The sequence below is a fragment of the Mustela putorius genome, unplaced genomic scaffold, assembly GCF_011764305.1.
Source record: "Mustela putorius furo isolate JIRA1106 unplaced genomic scaffold, ASM1176430v1.1 tig00000997_pilon_pilon_pilon, whole genome shotgun sequence".
NCBI classification, from domain to species: domain Eukaryota; kingdom Metazoa; phylum Chordata; class Mammalia; order Carnivora; family Mustelidae; genus Mustela; species Mustela putorius.
The window spans coordinates 1,561,661-1,576,625 of record NW_025421527.1 but is presented as its reverse complement, the minus strand read 5'-3'; the positions used below and the strand labels follow the sequence as shown (position 1 = coordinate 1,576,625).

At 45.7% G+C, this 14,965-nt stretch overlaps 1 protein-coding gene and 1 non-coding gene across 9 annotated transcripts in view; both read right to left on the bottom strand.

The window, feature by feature from the left end:
• Nucleotides 1-13,038, bottom strand: part of SLAMF6 (SLAM family member 6) — a 32,163-nt gene extending 19,125 nt beyond the window's left edge. For 4 of the 8 annotated variants that reach the window (XM_004775869.3, XM_045086588.1, XM_004775870.3 and 1 more), the window contains exon 1: nt 12,910-13,037. In XM_004775869.3, the coding sequence (XP_004775926.1) occupies nt 12,910-12,955 (46 nt within the window). In that variant the 5' untranslated portion in view covers nt 12,956-13,037. Of the gene's footprint in view, nt 1-12,909 lie in introns of all 8 variants that reach the window. The other 4 variants (XM_004775874.3, XM_045086589.1, XM_045086586.1 and 1 more) reach the window with 3 other exon arrangements.
• Nucleotides 7,316-7,422, bottom strand: LOC123393759. Its single transcript, XR_006608612.1, has one exon. It is a non-coding gene; the product is annotated as a U6 spliceosomal RNA (small nuclear RNA).
• Nucleotides 13,039-14,965: the final 1,927 nt, after the last annotated feature.

Below are 14,965 nucleotides of genomic sequence, written 5' to 3'. Positions count from 1 at the left end.
CCCAATAGGAGGCTGGGCAAAACGGAATCACCCCAGCTGCCCCTCAGTGAAGATGGGAGGAGACGGGGCCATGGGGCTCCCCGGCCAGCTTCAAATAACCAGATCCTCCCTTCCCATGAGGAGCCCTCAGTGACCCTCTCAGTGGGGAGGAGAGTGGGTTGAATTTTTGCCCAATACTGCAGCCAGTTTCTCTGTGTTGAGCACCCAAAAGAGTAGCTTTTCTAACACAAAATGTAGTATAAAAGGAGTCTCGGGAGGAGGAGAAACTGAAAGATTTCTGGAGACTCTGACCAGCAGCATAGGGTCAAGATGACTCAAACACTCTTTTCTTTATGCACCAGAACGTCCTATTCCTCTTTTAGGAGGAGACATTTTATCCTAATTGAGAGCCTTACTCAGTTAGGAGCAGGACAGGAGAGAGATCCAAGTGTCCAGGTCCCAGGGAGCTAAAGCCACAGCTCTACTACGTGGTCTGCTAGCGTCTGCAGGAGAGAAGACTGCACAGACTGTTTTAAGCCAGGTTAACTCAGAGGTCTGGGCACAAGGATGAGTGAGATGTGCCCACAGTGCCACACTCGTGATGATGGAATTGAAACAGATTGATTGGGCACCTGGGTGGTTCAGTCAGTTGAGCGTCTGCCTTCAGCTCATGTCATGACCCCAAAGTCCTGGGATCAAGTCCCACATCGGGCTCCCTGCTCAGCAGGGAACTTGCTTCTCCCTCTGCCTTTTCCGCTGCTTGTGCTCTTTCTCTCTCTTTCTTTTATATAAATAAATAAAATCTTGAAAAATAAAAGAAGACAGATCCATCATTGGCTAGGGGTAAGGCAACACCCGTTAAAGCCAGAAGCTATACAAGGGAAGTTCTGGGTAATAGATTCTCAGAGCAAACGTTGATCAGGCCATGTAGATCCCCACGCAATACCGCAGTTTACCTGTTAAAAAGCCAGGAACCAGGGACGCCTGGGTGGCTCAGTGAGTTAAGCCGCTGCCTTCGGCTCAGGTCATGATCCCAGGGTCTGGGGATCAAGTCCTGCATCGGGCTCCTTACTCAGCAGGGAGCCTGCCTCTCTCTCCGCCTCTGCCTGCCTCTCTGCCTGCTTGTGTGCTTTCTCTCTCTCTCTCTTTCTGACAAATAAATAAATAAAATCTTAAAAAAAAAGAAAGAAAGAAAGAGAAAGAAAGCCAGGGACCAAGGAAAAGATTTGTTCAAGGTCTCCAAGCTATTGATGAGTCTATTTGAGACTTATATCCTGTAATACCTGATCTATATACACTATCGGCCAATTTGCCAAGTGATAGTACACATTACACTGTGTTAGATTTAAAGAAGGCCTTTTTCTACTTCCCACTAGATTCTGAATCCCAAGAATTTTTTGCTTTGAGTGGGAAGACCTCGCCCCCCACCCCCAAGAAAACAATACTGCTGGACTGGTTTATCTTGGGGATTTAAAAAAATTCCCCCACTATCTCTGTAAAAATCCTAGAACAAGCTTTAAACGAGTTAACTCTAGAAGAGAGCTCTCAGACCATGCATGGATGTATTCCAATAGCCAGCCTCACTCAAGATATTCTGAACAAAAATAAGTATATTCATGTTAAATGTCCTGTTTAGCAAGGGGTATAAGGTATCAAAAGAAAAAGCTCAAATTTCTAAAGAAACTGTAAAATGCTTGGGGCTCATTATTTCTAAGGCGGCGGAGCAGGTGGCAGCAAGGTTTTCCTCAAGAGAGAGAAAAAGCAGTATGTCCAGCAGCTCCACCAAGAACCCGCAAGCAATGTTGTGGGATTTGGGGAATGGCTGGGTTTTGCACATCTGTGTTCCTAACTTTGGGCTAACCGTGAAACGCTTTTATGGTCAGCTTCAGGGACATGAGACCAACCTGTCTGAGCGGGATAAAGCATGGGATCAAGATTTCACTAGACTTAAATACCCTCTTTCAGAAGGGTAATAAGAAGTGGTAACAAGAAGTGGCTATGGGGCTGTTAACCCAAATGCTGGGGCGCCTGGAGAGAACAGTATTATTTCTCTAAACAGCTGGACGTGGTGGCCAGCGGTCGGACTCCCTGCCTGAGGGCTGTGGCGGCCACATGCTTTTCGATCAAAGAGGCAGAGAAAAACTACAAGTCAGCCTATTAGTCTGGACCCCATGCCCGGCCTCTGGTCTCTTGGAAGCCGAGAGGCCTCTGGGGCTGTCCTAACGGAGACTACTGCGATGGCCATGCTGCTAGAAGCCCCCCTCAGTGACAGCTGAAACCATGTCACACTTCCAACCCAGCCACCCTACTTCCTGATCTTCATCCACGCACACCCCACAGTCGCCCAGAAGTAAAGGATCAAGTATGCTCTAGTCTCAGAGATCTCCAAAGTGGAGCCCTGTCCAGTGCCCAGGAAGGCTGGTTTGCAGGCGGTGGCGGTTTCATAGAGAATGGGCAGGACAGGCATGTTGTGTGGTTTTGTCCCTCAACACTCTGGTGGAGGCTCAGAGGCTGGCCCCGGGCAGACATGATTGTGCTAAGCAGAGCTTTAGAATTGGGTCAAGATCGAGTGCTACCTATTCATACTGATTCTAAATACACCTTCTCTGTAACCCACGCTCATGGAGCCATATGGAAAGGAAGAGGGTTCTTAAATGCTGGAAATAAAGAAATCAGATATGGCAAAGAAATCCAAACAGGCTGTTAGAAGCAGGGCACAAGCCACCAAAGGTGGCAGTGGGTCATTCACTGTAAGGGCCACCAGGAAGGAAATTCAGAAGTGATACAGGGAGGTTGTTTGGCTGACACAGGCATGGAAAGGCCTAGATCAGGGGAGAATTTGCTGAGGCCATTAATCTCTCCCTTGCCACTTTATCAGTCCATCCCAACCTACTCCTGTGATGAAACAAAAGAGGCAGCAAAAATGGGCTCCCTGTAGTCCCTGATAATCAGAGACTGGATGACAAAAGAGCAGTGGGAAAGTCCGGGCACCTGGCAAACTGTATGGGGTGGGGGTGGGGTCCTAAGAGTGCACGTGATCCAACTCCTTACGGCCAAGAAGCTTTATGCCTATGTAAGCTTTAGCAAAGATTACAGACATTCCGGGGATGAGAAAGGTTATTAAAAATAGCAAACCGGTGTGTCTACTGTCAGACAAATAAGCGATAATGGGTCGGCTTTCATCTCAAAGGTTATTTCTGGGGTAGCCAGAGCTTTGGACATCAAATGGAGGCTGTACTCTGTGCCTGGAGACCTCAGTCCTCTAGAAAGTCAGGGGAAACTAAAAGAACCCCTTGGGAAAGATCCGGTGAAGTTGTGTCCAGAAACACAGCAAAACTGTTTAAAATTATTACTGATAGCTCCCACCAAGGTAAGAGCTGCCCCAAAGGGTAAACCAAAATCAGGCCCGTTCAAAACAACTTACGGGAAGCTCTTTCCTAAGGTCTCTCACTCCTCCTCACCACCAAACCCAGAGGTTTCTCTGCCCACTAAATATATAATTAATAGCATTAATAATTTATCATAATTTATAATAATAATTAATAATTAAGCCTCCAATTAATCTCCAACACAATCCTTGGGACCTTCCCCTTCACCTACCTACTGAAATCAGGGTTCACCCGACCAACTTGGAAAAGTGGGTCACTCCGGGATTAAGCACACCCAATAAGCACGGGGACCCACCTAGTGCTGTTGGCCATGCATTCCCCTGTAAAACGAAAAGGAATGGTGCCTTGGATCCCCGACTCTGGAGTGGAAAGGTCACCGGCACTCAAGAGACCAGGTGCTCCAAGCAACAGATGACAACAAGCACACCCGTGAGCCACTCTCTGGTCTGAGACTTCTGTTCCAGGGACATACAGAAAAGTAAAACCCCAGTGGGCAGGACGCTCAGATCTGAACTACAGTGATTTCAGTCCACACTGTGCTAACTGCTGTGCAGCTTTGCTGCCTTTGAGAGCTTAACCCATTTCCCCTATGACTGCTCAGTAAGACATGCAGCCGCTCATTGCTAATACATGGTGAAAATGGATGGTTTTCAATCCTCTTGGCCCTGCTCACCAGACTCCAGAGGCCGGGTACCATGTTTTAGCCCTTAAGATCTTAGTGTGAACACTTTCCTGATATTGTTTATTGTCATAGAGGCTCTAGGAACATCTCAGGCTACAGACACACTAGGGCATCTTGGGATTGGAACTCCCAAGGGAAACTAAGTAAACTCATAGCAGAAGGGGATTTGTCACCAGTGCCCACAGACTGAAACTGGACGGCTTCTGTACCATCCAGTCCAGAGGGACCCGAATGTAATTTTTGTCACTTCAAGAAATAACTTTACCCAATGGGAATTCAAATGGAAGATACATTTAACACCAATTCATATATTAGTAACTTATACACTTATTATCAAGTATGACTTCATTAAAGTGCAAAGTAGTCTCTTCCGATCTCAACCCAACTTCTGGCCTCCCTTATGTCTCGTTCCCATGACTACCAGCCGCACGCCTAAAGAGACTAGGGAAAATTTACTGAAGATGGTTTTCTAGGAAATGGATAAAATTGAAAGGCAATATATGTCATATGGAGCATAAACACCAATAGGGCCCAGAATTTACTCTGGAAAGGCTGCCTCGGGCATTACTGAAACCACGGTTGTAAATCCCTGATCTGACTTAGTAATTTTATGATCTTAAAAATTTCAGTTTGAAGCACAAGTTGACATGGCCATGCTCATTGGTATATTATTTTCTCAGTAAGGGCATATGTGAGAAAGAGTATGTCTTTCTAGGACGCTGTCTCCCCAGTTCGTGTTTGTAACACCAGTGATTATATAAGGTGTGAAAGTCAACTTGGTTATTTTTCTATAATGCATTTTAAGAACTGATGACACAATGAGGAAAGGACTGTTTTTACACAAAACAATATTAAATCCACCTGTGATGAGGTGAAATAGTGAGGCTCTAAGAATTTTACAAAATAATAATTTAGAAATTGTAAATGCTTTTATTCAGATCGCAAAAAGGGCATCAGTTCTCCTCACTTGCTGGAATCACTGTTCTTACAAATAACAGCGTCTACTGATGAGCCTGATTAAGAATGAATAAAAAGAATTAATTGGAAAACTGGAACGAAAAATAAGATGCAATTTGGGATGATTCCGGTTGAAACCAGAATACAAAATGATGAAGACCAGATCAGTTTGACACCGGGGACAGCGGTACTGCTATCTGGCTAAGGAGAATAAGGAATGTTCCTGACCAGTGTTTTCCAAGTGCCCTGTGCAGGGGACCTGGGTGGCATCAGAAGCTGGCTGAGAGTGAGGCGGGCGCCTGAGGAGTACAGCTCCACTCTGGACCTCGAGATGTTACTTCTGTCTGTTTTACCATACATTGAGAATGTGTGAATATGTTTTTTTTTTTTTTAAGGCTTCAATATGTTTTTTTTTAAAGTCCTGAAAAACCATATATATATATATATATGTATATATATATTAGCATACGTGTGTGTGTGTATACTTTTTCCAAGCACACCAAGAGAGTGGAAATCAGGACATCCGAGACCAAAATTTTTAACATTAAATTGTTAGAGGGGACCACCTAACATAGGAATATACACAGTACTTAGCACACAAGTTCTTTAATAAAATGTTACTGAATCTATTCTGAAAATGTCCTGTTTGGGCAGCAACCTCTTTGACCTCAGCCGCAACAACTTCTTCCTAGGAATATTGCCAAAGGCAAGGGAAGCAAGGGCAAAAATGAACTATTGGGATTTCATTAAGATTAAAGCTTTTGTACGACAAGGAAACAGTTAACAAAACCAAAAGACAACTGATAGAATGGAAGAAGATATTTGCAAACGACATATCAGATAAAGGGCTAGTGTCCAAAATCTATAAAGAGCTTAGCAAACTCAACACCCAAAGAACAAATAATCCAATCAAGAAATGGGCAGTGGACATGAACCGACATTTCTGCAAAGAAAACATCCAGATGGCCAATAGACACATGAAAAAATGCTCCACATCACTCAGCATCAGGGAAATACAAATCAAAACCACAATGAGATACCACCTCACACCAGTCAGAATGGCTAAAATTAACAAGTCAAGAAATGACAGACGCTGGTGAGGATGCGGAGAATGGGGAACCCTCCTACACTGTTGGTGGGAATGCAAGCTGGTGCAGCCACTCTGGAAAACAGCGTGCAGGTTCCTCAAAAAGCTGAAAATAGAGCTACCCTATGACCCAGCGATTGCACTACTGGGTATTTACCCTAAAGATACAAATGTAGTGCTCTGAAAGGGCACGTGCACCCAAATGTTTATAGCAGCAATGTCTACAGTAGCCAAACTATGGAAAGAACCTAGATGTCCATCAACAGATGAATGGATAAGAAAAAATGAAAGAAGGTGGGATTGGGAGGGTTTATCTTTATCTTTGCCATATCTGATTTCTTTATTTCCAGCATTTAAGGGAGACAAAGCATAAAAGACTCAATTTCACAAAACAGGCTGAGGATTGTTGGGGGGAGGGGGGGTTGGGAGACAATGGTGGCGTTATGGACATTGGGGAGGGTATGTGCTACGGTGAGTGCTATGAAATGTGTAAGCCTGGTGATTCACAGACCTGTACCCCTGGGGATAAAAATACATTATATGTTTATAAAAGAATTAAAAAATTAATTAAAAAAGATTTTAAAAAATGTCCTGTTTGCTAGTAGTATGTTCTGAAGGATAAAAATCAGGAAAAAAAAAATCTACTCTAAAAAAAAGGATGTAGTGGGAGCTTGGGTGGCTCAGTCGTTAAGCATCTGCCTTCAGCTCAGGCCATGATCCCAGGGTCCTGGGATCGAGCCCCAAATTGGGCTCTCTGTTCAGGAAGAAGCTTGCTTCTCCCTCTCCCACTCCCCCTGCTGTGTTCCCTCTCTCACTGTGTCTCTTTCTGCCGAATAAATAAATAAAATCTTTTTGTTAAAAGATTTTATTTATTTATTCGACAGAGAGAGATCACAAGTAGGCAGAGAGGCAGGCAGAGAGAGAGAGGAGGAAACAGGCTCCTCACCAAGGAGAGAGCCTGATGCAGGGCTCAATCCCAGCACCCTGGGATCATGACCTGAGCCGAAGGCAGAGGCTTTAACCCTCTGAGCCACCCAGGCGCCCCAATAAATAAAATCTTTTAATAAAAATTTTAAAAAAGGATGTAAGGTCCACTCTATCCTAATGCTGCCATTAGAAAATTTTTTTTAAGTTATAACAGGTTTTATGCTTAATACATACATTTTGGGCTTAGGAAATAACACATAATTACAAGGCAAAATTTGATTTTGATTAACACATAAAAGTATGGATCACTTCAGGAATTTGCACATCATCTTTGAGCAGGGGCCATGCTCATCTTCCCTGTATCGTTCCAATTTTAGTCTATGTGCTGTCGAAGAGAGCACTAATGTAAGTTTTTTTATGGGCTCCCTGAATTCCTCTAAAAATTCTCCTTCCAGGGGTACCTGGGTGACTCAGTGGGCTGAGCGTCTGACTCTTGGTTTCAGCGCAGGTCATGATCTCAGGGTTGTGGGACTGAGCCCAGAGTCAGGCTCTGTGCTCAGTGGGGAGCCTGCTTGAGATTTTCTCTTCCTCTCCCTCTGCCCCTCGCATTCATGGCTGCACTCTTTCAAATAAATACATAAATTTTTAAAAATAAAGGAAAATAAAAAATTTCCTTCCCTCGTTGTATGGCTGAGTCATTCCCATTGAGAAATTCTCTGTGTAAATCTTACCCTCATTGTTAATGATACTGGGAGAAGAGGGGTGTGAGACCTATGTCGCACCTCAGCACCAGAGGCCTGCTTGTGGGTATACCCCTGAAACAGCCACAGCCCCTCTTACTGTCAAGGTCACTGAGGATTGCTGTCCAAGAGAAGCTCATCGGTGCCATCGAAGGGCTGCGACAGCACTACAAGGACATAGGAAAGTCAATGGAAGGCAAGGACAAGACTGACCAAGCCTAAGGGGTGCTGGAGACAGACCTATTTATGTAATCAGGCCCCTGGAAAGGCAGCCTCAGGTCCAAGCCATTACACAGTCTTGTGGAGCGGACCTTTGTTGTCTCCTGCATGCAAGGGTGTCCCCCAGCTGGGGCCCCGAACTGCTTCACTGGTTTAACTCAGTGCAGCTCCCTGAGCCTGTGCATCCAGGATGTGCTTTTATTGGTGGGTCACCTCACCACCAGCTCCCAAGGACACATCTCCAGTTGGGATTCTTATCTCCCCACGTCTCGCTGTTGCTCATGTGTCTATTGACGATGACCAGCTCACTGGACAATGTACTGTAGGCTTCGTGAGTCCCGTGTGAATGACCTTCCATAATCCTACTCAACCTTCATTGGGAAAAGAGAGCCCTGGGACTGATTCTGGCCAGCACTGGACTGACCATCAGATTAACCGCCCCTTGGGAGGTTTTATATCATGAAGCCACCCTAAAGAATTGGCACAACAGAAACATTGGCTAGAAATACAGGCAGTGCCCTCAAGAATTTAAAAATTGTCCTTGACTCCTTAGCTAATGTAGTGTGTGATAATAGACCAGCTCTGAACTAGTTAGCAGAAGGAAGGGGCATCTGTGTAGAAACTAATACGTCACGTTGTACCTGCGGGTGAAGTAGAAGTGAATATTAAAAAACTCTGATCAGGAGTCCTGACTGCATACCTTCAACCAGAGAAAGATCTCCCAGTTAAGACTGACCAACTATCAAACGGCATAACCCAGTATCACAGATTTCCTCTCTTTCCTGCGGCCACTAATAATCCTGCCACTCATTACTTCTCGGACCTGCATACCCACCAGTTTGGTACAGTTTGTGACCGAGCATGTGGAAGCCATACAGTTGCAGATGGTGATAACACAAGGGTATGAAGAGCTCAGAGCTGAGCCCAGTGACCCACATATCTCCGACTAGCTGGAAAGAGCTCCACTGAGCCCCCAGAGGATGCCCGCATCCAGCAGGAAGTAGCTACAAAAGACGATCTCTTGTCCCATTCACCTCAAGAATGAGAAGCTGGAGGAGGGATTTTGTCACCAGAGAGACCTCCTAGACTCAGGAAACTTCTAGAAGCTCCTGTCCAACTGTGAACTTTATCTTTTAGAAACTAATTAATTAATTGCTGGAACAGGAAAAGAAACCTTTTGAATACCAACTCCAGAACAGTGACCATCGCCATCAGCATCATCAGAAAGTAAGTGCTCTTAAGAATTCACAAGATAGGATGCCTGGGTGGCTCAGTTGGTTGAGCGACTGCCTTCAGCTCAGGTCATGATCCTGGAGTCCTGGGATGGAGTCCTGCATTGGACTCCCTGCTCCGCTGGGAGTCTGCTTCTCCTTCTGACCCTCCCCCTCTCTTGCTCACTCACTCTCATTCTCTCCCTCTCTCAAATATACAAATAAAATCTTTAAAAAAAGAATTAGTAAGGGCTGGAGAAAGTGGAACCCTATATACTGCTGGTCGGAATACAAACCGGACCAGCCACTGTAGAAAATTATTTAGTGATTCCTCAGATTAATCCTAGAATTATCGTATGACCCAGAATCGGATCACAATTGAAAACAGGTGCTCAAGCAAATACCTGCATGAAAATCCTCATTTACAAAGGCCAAAAGGTGGAAACACCCAAGTGCTCATCTCTGTAGATGAGTGGGTCAATAAAATCTGCTACATGTATACAATGGAATGTTACTGAACAATAAGAAGAAATGAAAGGCTGGTACATGGTACGGTATGAATGAACCTTGTAAACATTATACGACGTGGAAGACGTCAGACAGAAAGATCTCATATCTTACTATTTCATTGATATGAAATGTCCAGTATAGGTAAACCCACAGAGACAAAAAGCTAGTTGGTATTTGCCAGGGGGGCGTGGGGCTTGGGGGAAGGGGCAAGCGGGAAATCACTGCTTAATGGACATCCAGTCATCTTTCGAGGTGTTACAATGTTTTTGGGATGATAAAGGAGGTTGCACACCACCGTGAACGTACCAAATGCTACTGAATTATACACTTGAGAGTTATTTTATGTTTTGTGAATTTTACCTTCATGGAAGAAAGAAAGAAAAGCTGCCTGCCGACGGAGACCCCGCTGAGGGTAGATGGAGCCTGGGAGGCTGGAGGTCACATGGGGACAGACGGTGGTCACATGGGGACAGACGGCGGTCACATGGGGACAGACGGCGGACTCAGAGCTGGAAAGGCACGGCTGTCCTTGAGGGTAATGTCAAAATGCAAAACAACTCCTGGCCCGTAGTGAGCAATGACAATGAGCAATGATAATTCCTGGCAGCTGTGCACGGTTGGTAAGAGAAGTTGCTCAAGGGCTGGGAGCCATCGGATGTAATCTCTGAGCAGGAAAGTCTTCAAGTTTTGGACTCAGGAGACCTCAGAATCACAGGGCCAGCTCCCATGTATTGGCTCTACCTACGCCAGCAACCACTTCTCTCCTGAGCATCCGCATACCTGTATCTGCTTCTGGCAAACATAAGCAAAGACTCGGTCCCTATTCTCCCCCCCTTCAGCCGCAACATGACTAAAGTCCCACGAAATCTAGAGCCTTGCTACTCATGGTGTGGCCCACGGAGCCTCACTGGGGTTACCAGAGAAGCTCATATAAATGCAGAGTGTTTGTCTGCGTTCAGAATCAGTATTATACGATTCCCTAGGAACCTGTATGCCTATCAATGTTTGGTAAGTTCTCATCTAGAAAGAACAAAATGGAGAAACGAGTGAAATTCATTTTCTCGAGGGCACAAAGATGCCCGATTTTAGTTATACCTACTGGGATTATTTCCTAACATGGTTTATCTTTTCAGTGAACTTTAAAAAAAAGTAGCAAGTCACAGTGTCTGACCAACTGGAAAGTAGGTTGATGGTATGAGTCAACTTCCTTCACGCGTCTTTTCAAAATTGACTTGATTTGTGCCAGATCTTTGCCACAGCAGATTTCTTTTCCTTCCTCAAACTTTTCCCAGCAGCGGGCTTTTGCACACTTCTGGCCCCACGCAAAGTAGATACCCCTGTTTTTCTGTTTCATGACAACCTGCTGATTTTCTTCCCAGTGTCACATTTTATATGCATTATAGCTGCACGTCAACCGAGTAGCACAGCCAGGTGATTCTGAGCACCGACTCTGGAGCAGGGCTCCCTGACGTCCGACCTTGGCAACCTTCGCTCCTCTCCTGGGTTCCAGAACACCAGCAAGTGCATTCACAAGTGTTTCTTTTTCTACAGGGCCCAGGGCGCCACCCCAGCCCATAACCGTGTGACACAGAGTAAGTTACTTAAGGGTCCTGTGCCTGCTTTCCTCTTCCCTGGATCTATTTCACAGGGTCTTTACAAGAGGTATTGATGGAAATGGGGAGGAGCAGGGCAATTTTAACCTGAGGACACTCAGCATATTGCATTTTAGGGTGGGTTCAATTTTGCAAGGAGGGAAAAGTGCAGCAAAGATGCAGGGCTTTGCTCTCAGGCCGGGGAGCGGCTCTCGACTATACAAACAAATTCTCCCTCTTTTCTGCGTCTTACACACACTGCCCAGGGTGCTGTCTTCCTTGAACTTTGTCCTTAGCTTTGTTTATCAGTTCGGTGCCATGACTTCCAAGCCTCCAGCCCCTAGTCCTCAATTTCCAGCTGCTCTTCGGAAATCTTCTCATGGATATTGATGTCTTAAAATCAGCAGGTCCTGAACTAGGCTCCCCTTCTCCATGGCGGCTCCCTCCTCCGCTCCCCGTTGTCACCCAACTTCGCCACCGTTGGTTACTCTGTCTGAAATTTCCCTGCCCCTTCCACGGCACTTCATACCCTCTTTCTCTGCTCGACTTAGTTGTCCTTTATCTCTGTGCAATTTGCCATTTCACTCATTCGTTTCCCCTGCTCAAATGTGAACTCCACAAGGTGGGAAGGTTTTGCCTGCTTTGATCCTGGTACGTCCCCGGAACGTGGAAAACCAGCGCGTTCCCCTCACTCCTGCTGCCAGTCACTCCAGTTCATTCTACGTCTGTGTGATGCTCTCACTTCTGTCTTTTGGTTGTCACTATTTCTCAAAACTTTTGCAACTATTTCAAGAGTTTGCCACCTGCTGGCTAATGAAATTTGGACAAGTTATTTAAATCATCTTGGCTCCTCAAAGTGGGTCAATACAGTTCCAACTCACAGGCCTGTCCTGGGGCTTATGCATATATTGTGTGTGCAGCACTTAGCCCAGGGCCTGGAACAGAATCCCTTCCTGTTCTCCAAGTAGCAGACAGCAGGGAACCAGGAGGCAGGACCAGCTCCTGTTCCTTTCTCTGTGGCACGTACAGTCCTGCTGGGCTGCCTAGACCCTGATTTGCATCAGAGGAAGGGAGATGTCTTTTTTTACAGTGAGCAGAAATGAATACGACTATTTCTAGGTCTTCATTATGCCCAGAAATTCTGGCTACACGGAGCCATAGGTTTTCAGTCTTTTTGATGAGGACAGTGAGGTTCAGGCACACTCAGTAACCTACCTAAGGTTCCAGAGCAAGACAGCAGCTAATTTGGGAGGAGAACTCACTCTCCTCATCCCAGTACTCTTTCTTCCAGAACATGATGGTTGTAAACGCCACATTGTCTCGTCTTAGAAACAGCTCACCTCCCGTGCTCCGCAGAGACCCCCTCACAGCCCTACGCAGGTGAAGCCGTGAACTCTGAAGGAACTTGGGCACTTAGTGTGCCAAGTTGAGAGGAGGTGGCACTTTCTCGGGCACCACCGAGAACCTCCCCGCCCTACCCCCCACCCCGCCCCGGTCCACAGCAGACAGACAGACAGACAGACAGACACACAATACGCATAAGTGATTCAGATTGAGCAAGCAGCACAGAACGCGGGAGTCCGTCCGTGGCTACGCCAGTCTGCTGCGGCATTTACCTGGGCTGGAGAAGACAAGCAGGAGGGGCGGGAGCAGCCAGAACATGCCGTCGGCGGCAGGGGCTGGTGCCGGTGGCCTCCGATGCCTGGCATCTGCCCTTCAGTGCTCTGTCACAGATTGAAATTGGTTCTCACGAAGACTTCCCCTTCCTCTGAGAGGTGTGGTAAGCCCTCTTCCTGCATACTGCATTCCCGATTTTATTGCTATTCTGCTCACTTTTTCTTCTGAGCATAGGGCAAAGATCTGAAGAATGAAATGTAAATTGGCATTTTCATTTTTCATCTAGATCCTTTTTTCATTTTTCGGTATTTTTTAAAAAATTGGGGTGAAATGGCCTAAGTGACATGTGGTGAGGTTGTAAGCTGAAAGTTACTGTTGTAGGGACACCTGGGTGGCTCAGATGGTTGAGTGTCTGTCTTTGGCTCTCAGGTCACGATCTCCGGGTCGTGGCGTCGAGCCCCACGTCAGGAGTCTGCCTGTCCCCCGACCCCTGCCATGCTCATTCTCTTTCTCTCTCTCTCTCTCAAGTGAATAAATAAAATCTCAAAAAAAAAAAAAGTTCCTGTTTTAACCGTTCAATTCAGGGGTGTTAATTACACTCACGGTGTTGTGTAACCACCAACATCACAATCATACCTTGCACTCCACTTTACGGAGTGTTGCAGACATGTTGCTTTTTACAAGTTGAAGCTTTTAGGAACCCTGGGTCGAGCAAGTCTACTGGCGCCATTTCCCCAACACTTACTTGCTTTGTGCCACGTTTTGGCACTTCTCGCAATATTTCGAATATTTTTATTATTATATTTTTATGAGGATCTGTGATTACTGATCTTTGATGTCACTATTTTTTTAAAGATTTTTATTTATTTATTTGAGAGAGAGAGAACATGAAAGGGGGGAGAGGCAGAGGGAGAAGCAGGCTCCCGGCTCAGTAGGGAACCCTACTCGGGGGCTCGATCTCAGGACCCCGGGATCATGACCTGAGCTGAAGGCAGATGCTTAACCGACTGAGCTCTCATGGATGTTCAGGTTACTTCTTGAACTTCAGATTTGGTAAAAACAGTTAACAGGATCAGAATCAGAAGTGGGACCTGAATATGGGATTGAATGGTTGTAATCTCTTGGCAAAACTTTTTTTTTTTTTAAAGATTTTATTTATTTATTTGACAGAGAGAGGTCACAAGTAGGCAGAGAGACAGGCAGAGAGAGAGAAGGAAGCAGGCTCCCTGCCGAGCAGAGAGCCCGATGTGGGGCTCAATCCTAGGACCCTGGGATCATGACCTGAGCTGAAGGTAGAGGCTTTAACCTGCTGAGCCACCCAGGCGCCCCTCTTGGCAAAACTTTAACGAATGAGGGGTTGCTCCTTACAGATGAGCAGAGGAAAAAACCTTTTTTTTTGGGAGATGGATTCTATGCCTGGTGAGGGTGCTGTGAAGATTGTCAAAATGGCAACAAAGGGTTTAGAATATGATGTAGACATAGTTGGGTAAAATGTTATCAAAGGGCATCACCTAATACAGAGAAACCATTCCTGTGGCAAACTTTATTATGGTCTTCTTTTGAGAAATTCCCACAACCGCACCCAAGCTTCAGTCACCACTGCCCCGATCAGTCAGCAGTCCCCAACATCGAGGCAAGATCCCCCACCAGCAAAAAAGATTGCTACTTTCTGAGAACTCAGCCTTTTTTTAGCAGTAAAACATCTTAAGAGTCTTATTGTATCTGATATATGAGTGTTAAGAGATAAAGAGATAGGATTTCATATTTCCATTGCTCAGATTTAAAGATGCTGGCGTAAGGGTGTTTGCAGGAGAAAAGAATTAGGTCTCCACTCACAGAGGAGCAGAGATCACGAGAGTCAAGGAGTAGAGAGAGAGAGAGTGCACCTGGAATGATGTCATTTGTCTCTGGGTATAAATGTCCCTCATGCTTGAAAGACACACTCATGAACTCCCCACAGATGTAAGCCATGGCAGTCCTGTTCCCCACTTACCTAGAATTTGGTAAGTGACATTATTGGCCACTCCTCAGCTCTGGAATTTTTAAAGATTTTAT